At 31.0% G+C, this 16,836-nt stretch overlaps 2 protein-coding genes across 2 annotated transcripts; both read right to left on the bottom strand.

Annotated features, from left to right (window-relative positions):
* Nucleotides 1-4,253: 4,253 nt before the first annotated feature.
* Nucleotides 4,254-6,423, bottom strand: LOC133831601 (loganic acid O-methyltransferase-like). Its single transcript, XM_062261970.1, has 3 exons — nucleotides 6,264-6,423; nucleotides 5,424-6,083; nucleotides 4,254-4,761 (listed from the first exon to the last, which is right to left on the bottom strand). The coding sequence occupies exons 1-3, from the start codon at nucleotides 6,324-6,326 to the stop codon at nucleotides 4,432-4,434; spliced, it is 1,053 nt and encodes a 350-aa protein (XP_062117954.1). The 5' UTR covers nucleotides 6,327-6,423; the 3' UTR covers nucleotides 4,254-4,431.
* Nucleotides 6,424-7,458: 1,035 nt separating this feature from the next.
* LOC133831602 (loganic acid O-methyltransferase-like) lies at nucleotides 7,459-9,234 on the bottom strand. Its single transcript, XM_062261971.1, has 3 exons — nucleotides 9,079-9,234; nucleotides 8,270-8,932; nucleotides 7,459-7,955 (listed from the first exon to the last, which is right to left on the bottom strand). The coding sequence occupies exons 1-3, from the start codon at nucleotides 9,163-9,165 to the stop codon at nucleotides 7,626-7,628; spliced, it is 1,080 nt and encodes a 359-aa protein (XP_062117955.1). The 5' UTR covers nucleotides 9,166-9,234; the 3' UTR covers nucleotides 7,459-7,625.
* Nucleotides 9,235-16,836: the final 7,602 nt, after the last annotated feature.

Consider the following 16,836-nt stretch of genomic DNA (forward strand, 5'->3'; position numbering starts at 1 on the left):
CAATTCAAATCAATTTTTTCAGCATTTTCTTTTTATATTATAACTCTTATAGGAACACCAAAATTTGGAAAGAAAACTAATAAAAATATGAAAACATGAATGTGTAACCAGTTACCCTGATGGCAACATTCAAATCTAGAAAAAAAATTATATGAAGAAGATAGGAGAGAAGGGAAATGGGGTGGATCTGATTTATTTTTTCTATCTTCAAATTTGTAGAAACTGGTTACCTTATCGTTATTTTTGTGTACATTTCTGGGGGTAAATGATTACATTTACGTTATTTGTGTGTATATTTCTAGGGGTAACTGGTTACTTTCACGTTATGATGTGTGTGTATATTTTTGAGTTCTTTATGGTAACTGGTTACCTATGTTACTGAAATCATAGTTACTTCTTCATTTTTTAATGAAGTGTTCTTCCTCTTTTTCATTCAGATTTTATGTTTCTTTTCATATTTAATGAGTAGTTAGTCACCCCTCTTATGGTAACTGATTACCCCTCTTATAGCAGAAGGTTACTCCTCTTAGGGTAACTGGTTAATCCTCCTAGTACATGTTATTTAACCTAGCTCTAGGATATTTTTTTTTACATAATTGTCAAAGATGAATCAAGTAACTGGTTACCTTACCCAAGATTTGAAAAAAAAAACGTACAATATAAAAATAAGGAAAAAATGTTTATAATAATAAACACAATTCATATCACAAAAAAAAAAAAAATTTGCAAAACAACCAAATAAAAATTTAATATAAAAAAACAAATAAGCTAAAAAAAATAATCGAATTACAAACATACCCTTCCAAATTAATAAAACTTGATTATGGGTAAAACTATGGCATAAACCAACTTTTATACAAAAATATGGGAAAATAAACCCATAAAAATGAAAAATCTTAACAAAAGCCATAGATTAACTATTTTTTTTTTTTAAAAAAGCCATATTTTTTCACACTATTAATTTCCTCTTTCAAAAATGCATTAATTTTTTCAAAAATTAATCATTTTTAATTATGTACCCGAACCTGTGTGGTCTTAATTTCAAAATCTGAACCCGACCCGAACCATGTCGGGTTCGGACCGGATTTCACCCGAATTTGATGGGTTGTGCAAAAATTTAGGTTTTCAGGTTACGAGTCAGACGGATTTGCGAGTTTTTCGGGTCAAATGTTCACCCCTACGATATAGTACTCTACTTTTTGTACGAGATTGTACACTTTATAATTGAAAGTTTACATAACACATTATTTCGCCGAGTTTGTGTGAATATTTTTGCTTTCATTAAGATGCACACGTATTCTTTATATATTTACATGTTGTCGTATATAAATTGTGTGAAAAACATAAACTATAATCATTGATAAAACTAGAGGGACCGGTGGCCATATAACTTCCTAATTAACTTTTGTATTTTTGAAAGAAAAAAAAAAGTGTTTCTATTTGATATATTAAGGTGTCCAACACCATATGATGTGACATCCTATGATTGATTAGTGATATCTTATAATGTTTATTAAATTATAATATGTGATATTCGATATTGAATTGCACCAATAACAATTACATTCTTGTATTATTAGACATCAGTAGTATCCTATAATATTTATGGTACTTATTCGTATTAATCATAAATGAAGGGAAAAAAAACCAATTTTCAACTTGTGTTAAAGTTATTGAACATTATGGTCTGTATCTCTTAATTAGCTGTGTAAAAGTTAGGAACGAGGAATGATAGATGCTAAGTATTATTTTGGTGTTTTATGACTTTGTAAGATCGTGCTTTTATGACTAATATTTTTATATATAATTATAGGAGTTAGTGCATTATTTTTTACTTATAATTATGGTACTATTTAGTATAAATTAAAAGATCATTTATAAGGATTATTTTTCAACAAGGGTAAAAAAATTTGACATTTGACCACTTAAGTTATAGATATTACAAATCTGCAACAACCTAACCTAGAACTTAGGTTGTGATACCATAAAACTCTATAAAGAGTATATTATTATTTTTGTGCTTCAATTTTTTATTTTGGAAACCTTTTTGGAGTGAGGTTAGCCTTATTAGGTACTGTGTTTAGGTCAGCCTTTGATCATCTCTTTTAATCTATATACAAGTTTATAAAAAAAAAAATTCCAAATATCTGACAAGATTATTAGTTATTTTCACATATAACTATTAAATTAGGATACTATGTAAAAATATTCCATCCTTAATTTAAGGGAATATATTTTTCTAATTACTTTCTATTCTTTTATTTCTACCTAATATTTTTAATTAATTAAGTTTTATATATTTCTTTTAAAATTAGTATATTTTAATTTTATAATATTTTATTTTTAAAATGATTTTAGGGGACACAAATGAAATAATAGAAAGTAATTAAAAAAATTAACAAAAAAGAATAAAAAAGAAGAATGAAATATGTTTTTTTTAATTGTAACAATTTAGTTTTTCTTTTAAAATATATTTTTAAACTTAAATGTATTTAAAATGAATTTTAAATAATGTTAGTCTTTTATTGAAATTTTTTAAATAATTTGTATTTATTTTTTATGAACTAATAGAAAAATAATTTTTAAATTTTTTATAATTAAAGGATGTACAATTCGGTAGTTGTCAAAGTTTGGGGGGAAAATGTTATTTATTTTATACAAATCATATCAAGGGGCACGATATGATAATATCAATAATTCATGAGGAAATTTTAACAGACCGTATATTTTAGGGGACACAATCTAGCAGAGTCAAAAATTCAAAAAAATGTTATTTATTCTTGAGAATATTTCATCCTTAATTAGGCATGATTCTGTGTTTTTACAGTTGGTGCATAAAAATTAAGCAGCTAGAGCAATTCGTGGAGTTGGAGGCATTATCTCAATTATTGATTGCTGAATTTTCCTAGCTGGCACAACAATTGCACATAAGAATTTCCAAACTCGTAATTATTGTTTAATTTTAGTGACAATAATGTTAATAATTTAAAAAAAAAATTGTGATTCCTATTTAGTATACTCAATGTTAGATTATTGTTGTTTACTAATTAGTTACAGATTCATTTCCAAATTTTGTTTTTATTCATTTTCTATAATGTAACTAATTGTTGTTTTCATTGTTTACCAATTAGTTACATCTTATATTTTGTTTATGAATCAATATGTATGTAGTATTTTGTTAATTTGGATACTATTTTGTTTATAAAATTTATCATCCAATAATTATTATTTTTGTAATGAATATATCAAAATGTTTCTAAAAAAATTTTAATAGAGGATTTTGTTTATTTGGATACTATGTTGTTTATAAAATTTAATGGAAAAATATATCTTTTAAGGACAGAAAAGAAATCACTATTGAACATGTCATTGTGTTATGAAGACATTTTTAAGAGAAATTATAGTAAATGACCCAAAATAATAACATGAAAAAACTAATGTCCTCATTTTTAAAATTATAGAGAAATGACAATTTTATATTGTTGATTACCTAAGTTATCACTTTACACCAAACCCCAAGTGAATATTATAGTTTACCTAAGGCTAAAGAGATTAAAGAAAGGAAGGGTAAATGTAGAATTCCGCTATACTAATTTATTGTATTGGATTGTTTATTGGTTTTTTTTTTAAAGTGAGACATTTACCTAAATAATAGTTGTTTTTGGGGCTATTTTGCTCGTTGCCCCTTTTTTTAAATAATCCAATGGGGACACGGGCTTATATTGGTCCCCAACTCAATGACGGAGCTCGAATTTTACTCAAGGAGGCAAGGGTTAGGTAAAGTTGGCGATAACTTTTAGGATATAATTTTTGATCAATTTTAGACAATTATTTTTTGTTTTTTATTTGAATTATGTTAGCTCGCATATTTTTTTTAATATTATTTTAATAAAAAGCTGAACAAATCGCTACAGAGTAAATCAATAAGCTTTATATAACACAAATAAGTTGGAGTTTTTTTTTTTTTTTTTTTGTATGCTTCATTGCTCTGAAGTCTACTACTGCTTTTAATAATAATTTAATATTAATAATAATACTTTTGTAGAAAAGAAAAATTGCAGAATTATTACTCTTCATTGGCCTTTCAAAAGCTTTAGTATTTGGGGCTAGTCTCCTATACATTTGTTCATGCTGTGGAAGCAGGCTTTAATACTTGGCAAAACTATGCAATTTTAATTGTTGAGTTTTATATGTTGGATTATTGTTATTTAATTAATGCTACTACTTACATTTGAAAGACTTGACAGAGTGTGGAAGATCAAAGACAGTATATATTATTATTGATAAGATTAAAGAAATCAAATAAAGCAACTACTTATTGAATCAAACAGAAAGAGCAAAATCATTTCTTACATCCAATATTACAAAACAAACATTATTTCTGGTATATATATCACCTTATATATTCTCTTGCTTTTAATGTTTAACGTGTTATATTACCCGTTTAAGCAAAACAAATAGATTGATTGCATTTCCTGAGTCGAAGATTAAGGACGACTGTTCTTCAAGTTTGTTTACAAACAAATCAAAGAGCTGGTCTACAATCTCTTCTTGAAGACCAAAATACAGTTTTATGTATTGTCCCATTCCCCCTCTTAATGTGGAAGACAACACTTTGGGTTGAGGCTTTACTTGGTCTTGGCTCTCCATTATCTCTATGCTAAAACATCCATTTTGTTTCACCAATGTTTCCAGCTCTAGAGGAGATGCAAAATAAGCTGGAATGTTAAATGCGTCTAGTTTCTCATGACTGATCTTACCCTGTTCATTTCAAGATGTTAAAACAAAAAACTTAATATTGGTACATCATCATAAGAAAAACCATAAATGAAGAAAAAATCAGTTCTCAACTTAAGCTTAGATGCTAGGCATGACACAAATTGGTATGACTAAGTTAGAATATGGAAAGTGTTCTAGAAGTAGAGTGAGGTGCATGGTAAGAAGCATAGAGTTCTATCTTAAAACCAATTGGTGATAAGTGGAGTAACGCATGCTTTTATGTAAGAGGGTGGCTATTTATGCTCACAAATATTGGACGACTCGATCACAAGTGGCTCCTCAATATGATGGTTTTTATGCTCACCAATCTTGAACGGCTCGATCACAAGTGGCTCTTTGACTCTTTTTGGCTCACTATCCCCGAATGACAAGGGACTCTTTTGGTTCTCTTTTTTGGACCAGTTTTGGATTTAGATCGGAGACATACTCGTTAGAGTTTTATTTGGCTTTTGATACCAAGTTAGAATATGGAAAGTGATCTAGAAGTAGAGTGGGGTGCATGGTAAGAAGCATAGAGTTTCATCTCAAAACCAATTAGTGATGAGTGGAGTAACTCATGCTTTTATGTATATTTTTCTCCAACAGGCTGATATTGTGACACAAACTAAGTAATGCTTTTGTCAATTGTGTGATAATATATATACCTTGTTTGCCATATCCATGAGGCAAGACCCCAGAAGTGTAATTGTCTTGTTCAGAAAAGATTCAGAATGAGTGGTTCCATCAGGGCGGGCAGGGATGATAAAGGCCATTAATCCTCCAAGGACAATCTCTTCTGCTCTAGCTTTGAGAAAGCTCTTCATATCTTTAGCATATTGAGCTTCATAACACTTGACAACTTCATCTGGAGAATCCGAATAGTTTATTCTGCCTTTGTTCCAAGCAGTAGATTCTTTGTCCATCACCTCTGTTGGAACTGTAGAAAGAAGATCGAGAGCATATGAAGAGTGCACAAAATGGAGAGACTCACTTGGAAATATTCGGCCATGGAAGGACCCTGGTACTCCTGCTGCGAAATACCGCCTTTCAAGAGGAAGGGATTTGAAAACCTCATTGAAATCATTCAAGGCATGATCGTTAAAGAAGACTTGGAACTCAGGGAGTTGAGAGATTTCTGCTCCATGACTTTGACACTTGAGCTCCACAGCATCAATAATATTTTGCACTGAAATATATGTATTGGGTCCAGTAGCACAGCCCAAATCTGCCACTTGGAAGGTCTTTGAAGATGCAAGGATGTTCATGTCAAGTTTCTCAGCTATTGCTTTGTTGATCAGCTCTTTGGCTGAATGTATAGCATTTCTCTACAAAACAAAACAAAAATGGCTTTTTTAGTGTATATTGGTTGAAATTTAATATAGATTTTAATAGATGATGTAGCCTTCTCAACAAAAACCATACTAATATTCCGTGAAGAATTTTTTTGATAAAATGTAGCTGTTTGAAAAAGGTTATTACATCACTAGATTTGATCAACTTGATACCTGAAAGTTGGAGTTTTTGCTGTAACTGTAACGATCATTGCCACCATTATTAGTGTCTGCCATCTCTCTCTCTCTCTGATTTTTCCTTGTAAATCATAGATCACAAAGCAAAGCCTTATAAATACTTGGTTTTTTCTAGATGTATATTCATACTTGGTTTTGGTGGCTGAACTGTCAAAATAAAAAGATAAAATATCTTATCTTATAAAAAGTAATATGACGTTCAAACACGAAATTGAAAAGTAAAAAGAAATATATATATATATATATATATTTATGGCACGCCAACATTGACAAATGACTATCCCCAAATTGAATATAGGACAATCTTTGGAGAAAAAGTCCTGCTGCGAACAAATAAAAATAGAGTAATATTATTTTACGAGTGTTTGTGAGAAGTAGATGAGTTTGTTTTAGAAAGTGCAAAGAGGTTTAGAAAAGATATAATATTAAATTTTTGTGTATAATAAATTTCACTTTATTTTTAAAATATATATATATATATATGAGACTTTCACAAATTAATTATTTTACTCTTTAAAATTTAAACTAAATATAAAAATAATTTTATATTCTAATTCTCACATTTATTTTATCCTTTACCAAACACCGCCTTATTATAATGTTGTAATTTAAATTCATGTATTCAAAGAATACAATACTCTATTTGTATATTTTTATATAGTAAAACATTATTTTTTTTTCATTAGAAAAATATCTTGCAGTCAATATTGGAGACCAAAGCAATATGTGTATCTTGTCAATGATCAAGCAAGAAAGTCAATTGATTTAACATGAAGATAATCGTTATTCCTATTTATAATCGTTATTTTGTTTTATTTTATTTACTACATGTATTTTACACTAACCAATCTGTCACATTAGAAATTGGATAAAAAAAGAAGGGTACCACTTCAATGGTGTGTAATGAGAACTCCAATTTTTTATTTTACATATAATAATAATAACTATTGTAGTCACATCAAACCTGTTTCAAATTTATAATCATAACTTATATACGTATAAAAAATGTAAGATTCACCGTGCATAAAAAGCATACACTATTATAATAGTTACTGTTGATGAATATTTAAAATTTCTATCTAAAATTTAACTTTCAACCATGAACATTACATATAAAAGCACTTATATATATATATTAAAATAATGACTTAACAGAGAGAGAGAGAAAGAGTGAAAGATCAAAGACACTATTATTGATACTGATAATCATGTAAATGACTGCTTGTGTTGCATACAAAACAGATTAGTAAAAGCAACTTAAACCAACAGAAGCTGATATTACAAATCAAGCATTATTTCTGGTATCACCTTATTCTATTGCTTTTAATTCTCAACAAATTATATAACCCTTTTAAGCAAAACAAATAGATTAATTGCATTTCCTGAGTTGTAGATTGAGGACGACTGTTCTTCAACTTTCTTTTGAAACAAATCAAAGAGCTCGTCTAAAGTCTCTTCTTGAAGATCGAAATGCTCTTTAAAGATTCCTCCCATGCCCCCTCTTATTGCGGAGGACATCACTTTGGGTTGAGGCCTTTCTTGGTCTAGGCTCTCCATTATTTCTATGCTAAAACATCCATTTTGTTTCACCACTGTTTCCAGCTCTTGAGGAGATGTAAAATATACTGGAAGGTTTAAGGTGTCTAGTTTCTCATGACTGATCTTACCCTGTTTCAAGATATTAAAACAAAAAAAAATTAAAGGTAGATCATAAGAAACTAGTTATGTATGTTAAAAAAAAAACTTTAATTACCATAAATAAGATTACTCTACTTGTAACCAATTAGTTTCAAGAACCTTATATGCCTAGCAATAGAAGCTTGATCAGATCCAAATACTAAGACTCACAAGGTTCTATCTTAACACCAATCTTGTAAAATAGTTCAATATTCTCACATTTTTTCATGTGGAAATACTACAATCAGTTTATACAAAAGTAAGAACAAACAGAAATTCTTCAAAGGGTGATCATGATACCATACCTGGTTTGCCATGTCCATGAGGCAAGACCCCAGAAGTGTAGCAGTCTTATTCACAAAAGTTTCAGAATGAAGTGTTCCGTTGGGGCGGGCAGGGAAGATGAAAGCCATTAATCCTCCGAGGACAACCTCTTCTGCTCTATCTTTGAGAAAGCTCTCCATATCTTTAGCATGTTGAGCTTCAAAACACTTGACAACTTCATCAGAAGAATGGGAATAGTTTATTCTGCCTTTGTTATAAGCAGCAGATCCTTTGTCCATCACCTCTGCTGGGACTCTTGAAAGAACTTGGACAGCAGCATATGAGGAGTGCACAAAATGAAGAGACTCACTTGGAAATGCTCGGCCATGGAAAGAACCGGGCACTCCTGCGGCGAAATACCGCCTTTCAGAAGGAAGGGATTTGAAAAGCTGATTGAAATCATTCAAGGCATGATCATTAAAGAAGACTTGGAACTCAGGGAGTTGAGAGATTTCTGCTCCCTGACTTTGACACTTGACCTCCACAGCTTCAATGATATTTTGCACTGCAATAAATGTATTGGGTCCAGCAGCACAGCCCAAATCTGCCACTCTGAAGGTCTTTGAAGATGCAAGGATTTTCATGTCAAGTTTCTCAGTTATTGCTTTGTTAATCAGCTCTTTGGCAGATTGTATAGCATTTCTCTACAAAACAAAAAACTGGGTTTTTTAGTAGTGTACTTTGTTAGAACCATGATAGTATTCTCTGAAGAAAATTGTCAGTGGCCATATAAGTGTTTGAAAATTAAAGTTGATTATTACAACACAAGATTTGATCAACTTGAAGATACCTGAAAGCTGGAGTTTTTGCTGTAACTGTAGCGATCATTTCCACTATTGACCTTCACAACTACCTCAATATTATTAGTTTCTGCCATCTCTCTATTCTTTTCTTTGATTACCTTAGATCACAGAGCAGAGGCTTATAAGTACTTGGTTTTGGCGGCTAAGAGTTTTCAACAAAGTCAGGCCTATGGTATAAAATGTTGGCATTCAAACGCAAAGGCTTGGTAACATTTAAAAAAATAATTTTTTATTTAATTAATTAAAAATTTATAAATTAAAGATAAAATATGTTTGATAACTCTATTTTTATTTATTATTATTTTAAATTTTAAAAATAAAAAATTTTCACTTTCAAAATTTTTTTCAATAGTTTTCATTTTTTTCCTTTTATGTTTTTCTTCTCTTCTTCAAATTAATTTTGTATTGTTAAACAAAAAATAAAAATAAAAATTATCAAATACATTTATTATTTTTTGTTTTTAAAAACAAAAAACAAAAATATAGTTACCAAATATATTTTTATTTTTTAAAAATAAAAAATAAAAAAATAATAATATTTCTATTTTTATGTTTAAAATATTCAAAATCAAAAATTTTACTGGCTCAAAATTAAATAAATAAATATGTATTATAAGCCATCTTCTACATTTTTCCATGAACAAAGTTATCTATTAAGTTTCCTTTGTAAAGCTAGATGACACGAATGCATGAATTGATTAATGACTTCCGTCTCCAATTTGAATAGAACATTCTTTCAAGAAAAAGTTTTACAGTTAATATTTAAAAAACAAATCAATATGTTATCATAATGTTGTAATCAGTGAATATTTTATTCTAAATCATACATTCAAAGTCATGTATTCAAAGAATAGAAAATTAAGAAAGTATTCCAACTGTACTAAAAAAATCATTATTTTATTACTTTTTCTTTCAATCTGTCTAATTAATTATTTTTTTATTATTTATCTTTCTCTTTCTTTTTTATTTTTTTATTTTAATTAATAAAAAATATTTAAAGATATAATATTTAAATGAGGTAAATAATGAAAAAAAATTAATGTTTATGAATTCTCTCTCAAAACTATAAAGATTGAGAAATTTTGGATTGTTTTTGGGGTATGTAAGGTTGATAAAGAGTGATTTGTTTGGTTTTTGTGCTTATGGTATATTTGAGTCTAAATGACTTTTTCATCTACCTTTACCCAATTATAAGTCATGAAAGTCATATTGATTGAGCATGTATTGTCTACATTAGTGGAAATCAGTCAGTATAGCAAACTTATTAGATAATAATAATATTGAGTGATTTTGTTGAAAGATTTAGTGGGTATAAATTGATTCAAATGCAGTTTATTTATTAATCATGATTATGAGAGTTTTATTTTTGTCGAATTTAAGTGAAATAGAAAATGTTGAAATTCTATTTTTTAAGATTAGAATTTAACAAACAATTTAATTAAAGCGGAATAGTTAAACAATTGTTTGATCAGACAAATATTCTGATGTATCAAGACAGAATGTTGATGAATAAGAATATACGAACAGAAAGTAAATAAACTAAAAATAACGTAACACAAGAAGTTTTATACGTGGTTCGGAAAACATAGTCCACGGAGCCACGCCCAGAGATAAAATCAATTAGTAAAGTCTCAAGAATACAACAAACAATTGACTTATACAAGCTTAGACTCCATTTAAATACTGGTCGCAACCTTGAAGTATACTCCACTTTAATAATCTAATTTTGACAAACACCAAGAACATGAAATCCCTTCTGAACTTGATGAGTGCTTCCTTCCTCCCGAAGTGAGACCCATGGAAATCTTCTCCCGAAGATTGTATGTCACATTCACAAGCTTTATGACCTGTTTAAGAATAAACAACAGAAAGAAAAATAAACAAATAAGGAGATATAGTTGAAGAAATACTACTTTTTTACATATAAAAGAACTCTTCAAAATATAAAATGTTAGAGTGGTGAAGAGATGAGATTAGTTGTTGCTTAGGTATGATATTTATAGAGTTTAGAAAATCCTAAGCAAAGCCAATCTCGTTCTTGATCTCAATCAGATCAAATTAGAGAGTTTCTAAAAATAAATCTCAATTAACTTTACTGCAAATAAATTCAGATGTAACAAAAAATCATTCTGTATCATCAGAATATAGACGAACCTAGACTTAATTTCAAACCAGATTCATTTGGAAATTGAACTTACTTGGGCACAAAGATACTTCAGTTTACTCAAATTAAATAAAATAAAATAAAGAAATATGCTTAGTGACCAATTCTATATTAAACATACTTATTATAGACAAATTTATCATAAATCATAAACAAACAGGGAAACTTGACTATATATAATTTATTTAATATAAAATCCATACTTGCCCAAATAAAGTGACAAAATCCACCAATTACCATATATAAAATTTTGAAATTATCATAGAATTGGAAAAATATATTTAATAAAAAGTCAGCCAATATTAGGACTTTACAATTTTCCCATTTGGCAACTTTTTAGACTAAATATATTTTTATCAATGTGAGCACAAAACCTGGAGCAAAAAATTTGTTAGAGGAATCATTAAGTTTCTAAGAACTCCTCATGCAAACAAGCATACTAACAAAGATAAGAATCATCAACTTCTTAAAAAAGTTTAATAAGACACAACCACACAACTCCCAATAAAAACAGGGTCCAAAGTTGTACACAAACAAACTTTAAAATACCAAAATACCAACTCCTCCCCTTTTTTTTTCTATCAATGTGCCAAAGGAACAAAAATAAAAAGAACAAAAGACAAGAGACCTTGTTAGTGTGGACATTTTAAATTAAAAAGACAGATAAAAATTGATCAAGGATAAAAACTAAACACTCTTGGATATGGCAGACAGCTGATCAAAGATTGCTTGTTGGTGACCTCCATGGTTCCAAGGCGATTATTAACCATTACAAGATCAGCTTTGACAACGAGAATCTCTGATGTCTCAGGAATAACACCAGTTGGAGTAGAGGAACTGGAAGCACCGACATAGGGCTTCAGAGTATCGACGATCTTGGTTCGAACCATTCATTCATGCACACTAGAAAGCACAAGAAAGAAAAAACAGTAGAGAAGAACCAAGGAGAAAGAACAAAAGAAATGATAGAGTGAGTAAATGGGAGAGTGATCGTGGGAATGTGAGGACCAACGTGAGTTATAGGCACAAAATGGGTAGTTACCCGATTCTTGACTAGGAGAGAAAAAATAAACTTTCTGTCTTAATTGTGACCAAATTAAAAATGCAAACAAATATTTTTTTCACGAGTCATTTTTCTCACACAAAACAATTAATATATAGACAGACCTTCACTTTAGAGAGAATATTGTCAAAAATAACACTTAATCAATAGGAAAAAAATTCAAGCAAGATTTTCAAACCCCACACAATTCATTTGGTTTTCTTCCCCCCTTATTTAAAATATTTTTTTTGTATTTTTTTATTATTGTATGACCATAACATTTCCTTTTGCTGCTAACAAAAATTCAAATCCTATAAAACAATTATCAAACGATCAAAAATTAAATGAGTACTATAATGTTAGAAAAATGATTTGATCTATATAACATGCTTGAGAGTGTTGGAATAAAAATAAATTTTTCGAGAGACAAAATAATTTTAGGAAAATATCAACATAGAGGATGAGACTTACAATTTTACTTTTCATCATTGAGAACAAGTATTTTTGTGTGTGAAGTGTAAAAATAGGGCATTGCCCATGTTGGAAAATTTGGCATTTTTCTGTAGTACTATAACACCCTACTTCCTTAAAGTCGTTACTAAGTGAGATAAAAATGTTCCATTAGCTCACTAATCGAAGTTTTAGGTTGAAAGTGTGGCTAAACTATAATAAAAGTTGTTTAAAGGCATTTAATATAAAAGTGTGGTCATTCATTGAAAACGTAGAGAGTTATACATTTGGGATCCCAAAATACTATTTAGAAAATACTTTACAGATCAAAATATACACATGGTCGACTTAGGCAACAAAACAACTACTACAGAACATTTTCCAGAAAATAACCCTAGTCGTGGCGGCCAGGCAGGCCGAACATGTACCCGTCACACTCTCCGTACTCATGGTTGGTCGACCTTGCCCTTGCCCTTACCTGCACCATAGAGCACCCGTGAGCCGAGGCCCAGCAAGAAAACTCAACACAAACAAATAACATATGCATATATATCAACAACATATAACAAAACAGCCAATAGGCTTAACACATAGAAGCCATGCCGTCCTAGGCGCTTTACCAAGCCCTGGGTTTGCGGTCTTCATCGAGAGGATGTCTCCATCATCCTAGGAGGGTCTCGCCCTAACGGCCTGCACTCTGCGTGCTTAACACCGATCCCAACCCTCTTGCCGTATACGACTCCTTGCCATTCTCGGCCTTCACCGTTCCCGACCTTCGTCGTTCACTCACACATATACATCACATAATATAATATCAACAAATATATATCATATACTAAATTTAAACACTAGGGCTACGCCCTAAAATTCAATCAATAGGGCCACGACCTGCAATACAACACAATAGGGCCACACTCTGCTCTACAGGTACAACCGTTTTCTTACCTGTGTCCCAAGCTATTTGAGCACTGCGATCACGAGCACAGTCCTCTATCCTGAGCCTTGATGAAATTCTAGTCACAACGCATTTTAAATAACCAACCAGCAAATTCTAAACCAATAATTAACTTTGGAATGTAAATCTAGCCTCTGGGACCTTGGATTCTATCAATCCGGGTAGTAAAATCCTTCTCGAGCCTTAACATTTGAGTTTCCGAGTCTTAAAGCCTTAATTCCCCTATTTTCCCCAATTAGGGTCGCGGCATGATCTTAAGAGTCATGACCCGCTACTAGGTTAGAAAGCAGATCCCTCTCTGCTGGGGGACACGGGCCACGACCTGCACCCCCAAGGTCGCGGCGCGCCTGTTGAACAGAGGCCTTCTCGCAAGCACGGGCCGCAGCGCCTGATGAACAGAGTCGCGACCTGGACCCCAGAACCCAGAAAATCAGCCAATTCTCAAGTTTTTCCTCGAGCCTACACCCATAATTCACACTCCAAACCTCAGCTAATCTCATAATCAAGCCCATAAATCATACTCATATAGCCTAAACATTACAATGAATCCATAAACAAATCCCATATACCCAGCAAACACCCTTAACCAACCTTGGAAACCAAATTCATGCAAGCCTAAGTTCTAATAACAAAACGAGAAAAATTCAACTTGTTGATCATGTTTAAGAGCTTACCTTTGAACTTAACTAAGCCTCTGAACTAATTCCCTAAGTTCCAAGATTCTAGCCTCCCAAGTTCCAGCCTTAAGTCCTCAATCTTTGGTTAATTTTCTTAAAAAACTTCCAAACTTCAATGAGGGAAGGAGTGAGCCGAGATAGAGAAAAAGGCTGACTGTTGTTGCTTATCCCTTACTTAATTCTAGTGGCTTTCTCAAGCTAGGTGAGTGTATATCCAACCTTAGCAAAAAGTCTAAAATGCCCTTAAGCTTATCTAAACCCTCAATTGTCACCAAGGGAAATTTCGTCAATTACCACTTCCCGTTAAGTCCTCGAGTATTCCTATAAATCTCCGTTTAATCCTGACATGTCCAAATCATTATTAAATTACTACTTGTTACTCAATAAATCCCCAACACGCATCACGTTCCCAAAATACCCCTAGGCTCCTCCCGAGATGGGTATTCAAACTTGTTGTGACTTTCTAGCTAAACTGCTCCCTAGGACCGTCTCAGATTGTGCATCACAAATATATCACCACTCACTCATGGTACCAATTGATAGACCCAAAACGGGTATGTTTAAAAATGTATACTCGCAAGCGCACGAATTGTATTTATAGAATAGTTTTCGTGTAAGCACGAGATCGAACCCAAGGGAGTTGTCTAAAATCAAAAAGAAAACTATTTTAAGTCAAAAGTAATAAATTCTAACCTAGTTCCAAAGATTGATGAGTTTTAATATTATGAACATGAAATAAAAGATTGAAAAATAAAGCTATTTAAGAGAATGAAAATAAACCAATAATGATTTGACAATAAGTGTTAAAAGAAAAGATTATTAAGATACTAGAATCCACAAAATGTAAGTTTAATAATATTTATTAGTATATTGATTCCCAAGTTTTAGTGATAGTTAAAATAATTTAAACTATCATTTTCCAAAAAATATTTATAATTTTAAGCACAATTTTCTTATAAAAAGATAGGATTTTTCTTCACTTTTCAAAATTATAATTTCAAAGCATTTAGTGTAAATCAATCTAATGAAATAACAAATAAATCAATTAACATTATTTATAAGGCAAAACATAATATTTTTGTTCTAAGCATGGATGTGTACAATTTAATGACACATCTTACACAAAGAATATTATGTTTATGCACTAATGAAGAACAAAGTGTAAATATGTTCTAACAATCTAAAATACAAGAGATTTAAGATGAAAGAAATATATGTAGAAGAAAAATCCATAAACTTTGTTGTATTACAAGGGAAATCAACATCCAACATAAATATTACCTAGTTACAAGTTGCTTCATCATGATCTTAATAATCTTATGAAAAAGATTAGAAGCACATAACTAGAGTAGAAATTACAAAATAAAAGACATACATACTTGCAAAATGCTCTTGAAAAACCCAAATGGAAGAGAGAATGGTAGAGAGAAAATGAGAGAAAAAGATGGTAACCAAAACATTAAGCACCCCAAAATGGTCTTCAAAACCCTTATTTATAGCCAAAATGAGATTATTAAAATAATCAATTTAAATTAAGTAAAAATATTAAATTAATAATAATATGGTAAATAGGGGTAAATTGTAGGAGTGATGATTATTTTGGGGTAAAAAGTGTGTAGAAAATGGGTAAAAAGGTGGCATATTTGTCATAGGGGACAAAATGCAATTTTATGGGCTCAAGAGGCTGTACGGCAGAGAGGTTGGAGGCTTTGGCATTGTGTGATGCTGGCTGAAATGAAAACTTGCTGCTGGGTCATTGAAGGCGTGGAGGAGAGGCTTGGGCAGGTGTTGGTGGCAAGCCCACGGTTTGGGCTGGGCTGAAGGCAAGGCCCAAGGTTCTTGGCTAGGCAGAAATTGGCTTGGCATGAGTGAATGGCTCACTTCAGGAGGCGTGAACCGAATTGGGGTGGGAGAAAGGCAGGACAGGTGGCGCCTTGGGGAGCTGCTTGGGTGATTATGCTGGAGGTGTACGACTGGCGTGGAGAAGTGAAGATGCTTGCTTCATGAAGAGGCTGGGGGCCTGGCGGGCCTGGACTGGGCCGAAGGTGGCAGTGGGCCTGGCGGGCCTGCTGAAGGATATGGCTGCCACAATTTGCTATTTTCTCTACATAAATGCCACTTTTGTTTTCTTTTCTCTTCTTTCTTTCAAGCATGCAATATAATTCCTACAAGATAAAAATAAATTAAATAACAATCAAATATTTTCAATTATAAATAAATTATATTAATTATTTGAAAATATTGATTATAACTTAATTTAATAAAGCATTTAAGTTCAAAAGAATTATATTTTTAACTTCTAACTTAACAATACAAATTCCATATAATTAAATTACAACAAATTATAAAATATCTATAAAAACATATAAAAATCTATAAAACTACACTAAGACTAATAAATTAAAAATTACATAAAAACTTAATAAGTTAATTAAAAACTCAAGAACTAAGCAACAA

Source organism: Humulus lupulus, chromosome 4, assembly GCF_963169125.1.
Source record: "Humulus lupulus chromosome 4, drHumLupu1.1, whole genome shotgun sequence".
In the NCBI taxonomy this organism is placed as follows: Eukaryota; Viridiplantae; Streptophyta; class Magnoliopsida; order Rosales; family Cannabaceae; genus Humulus; species Humulus lupulus.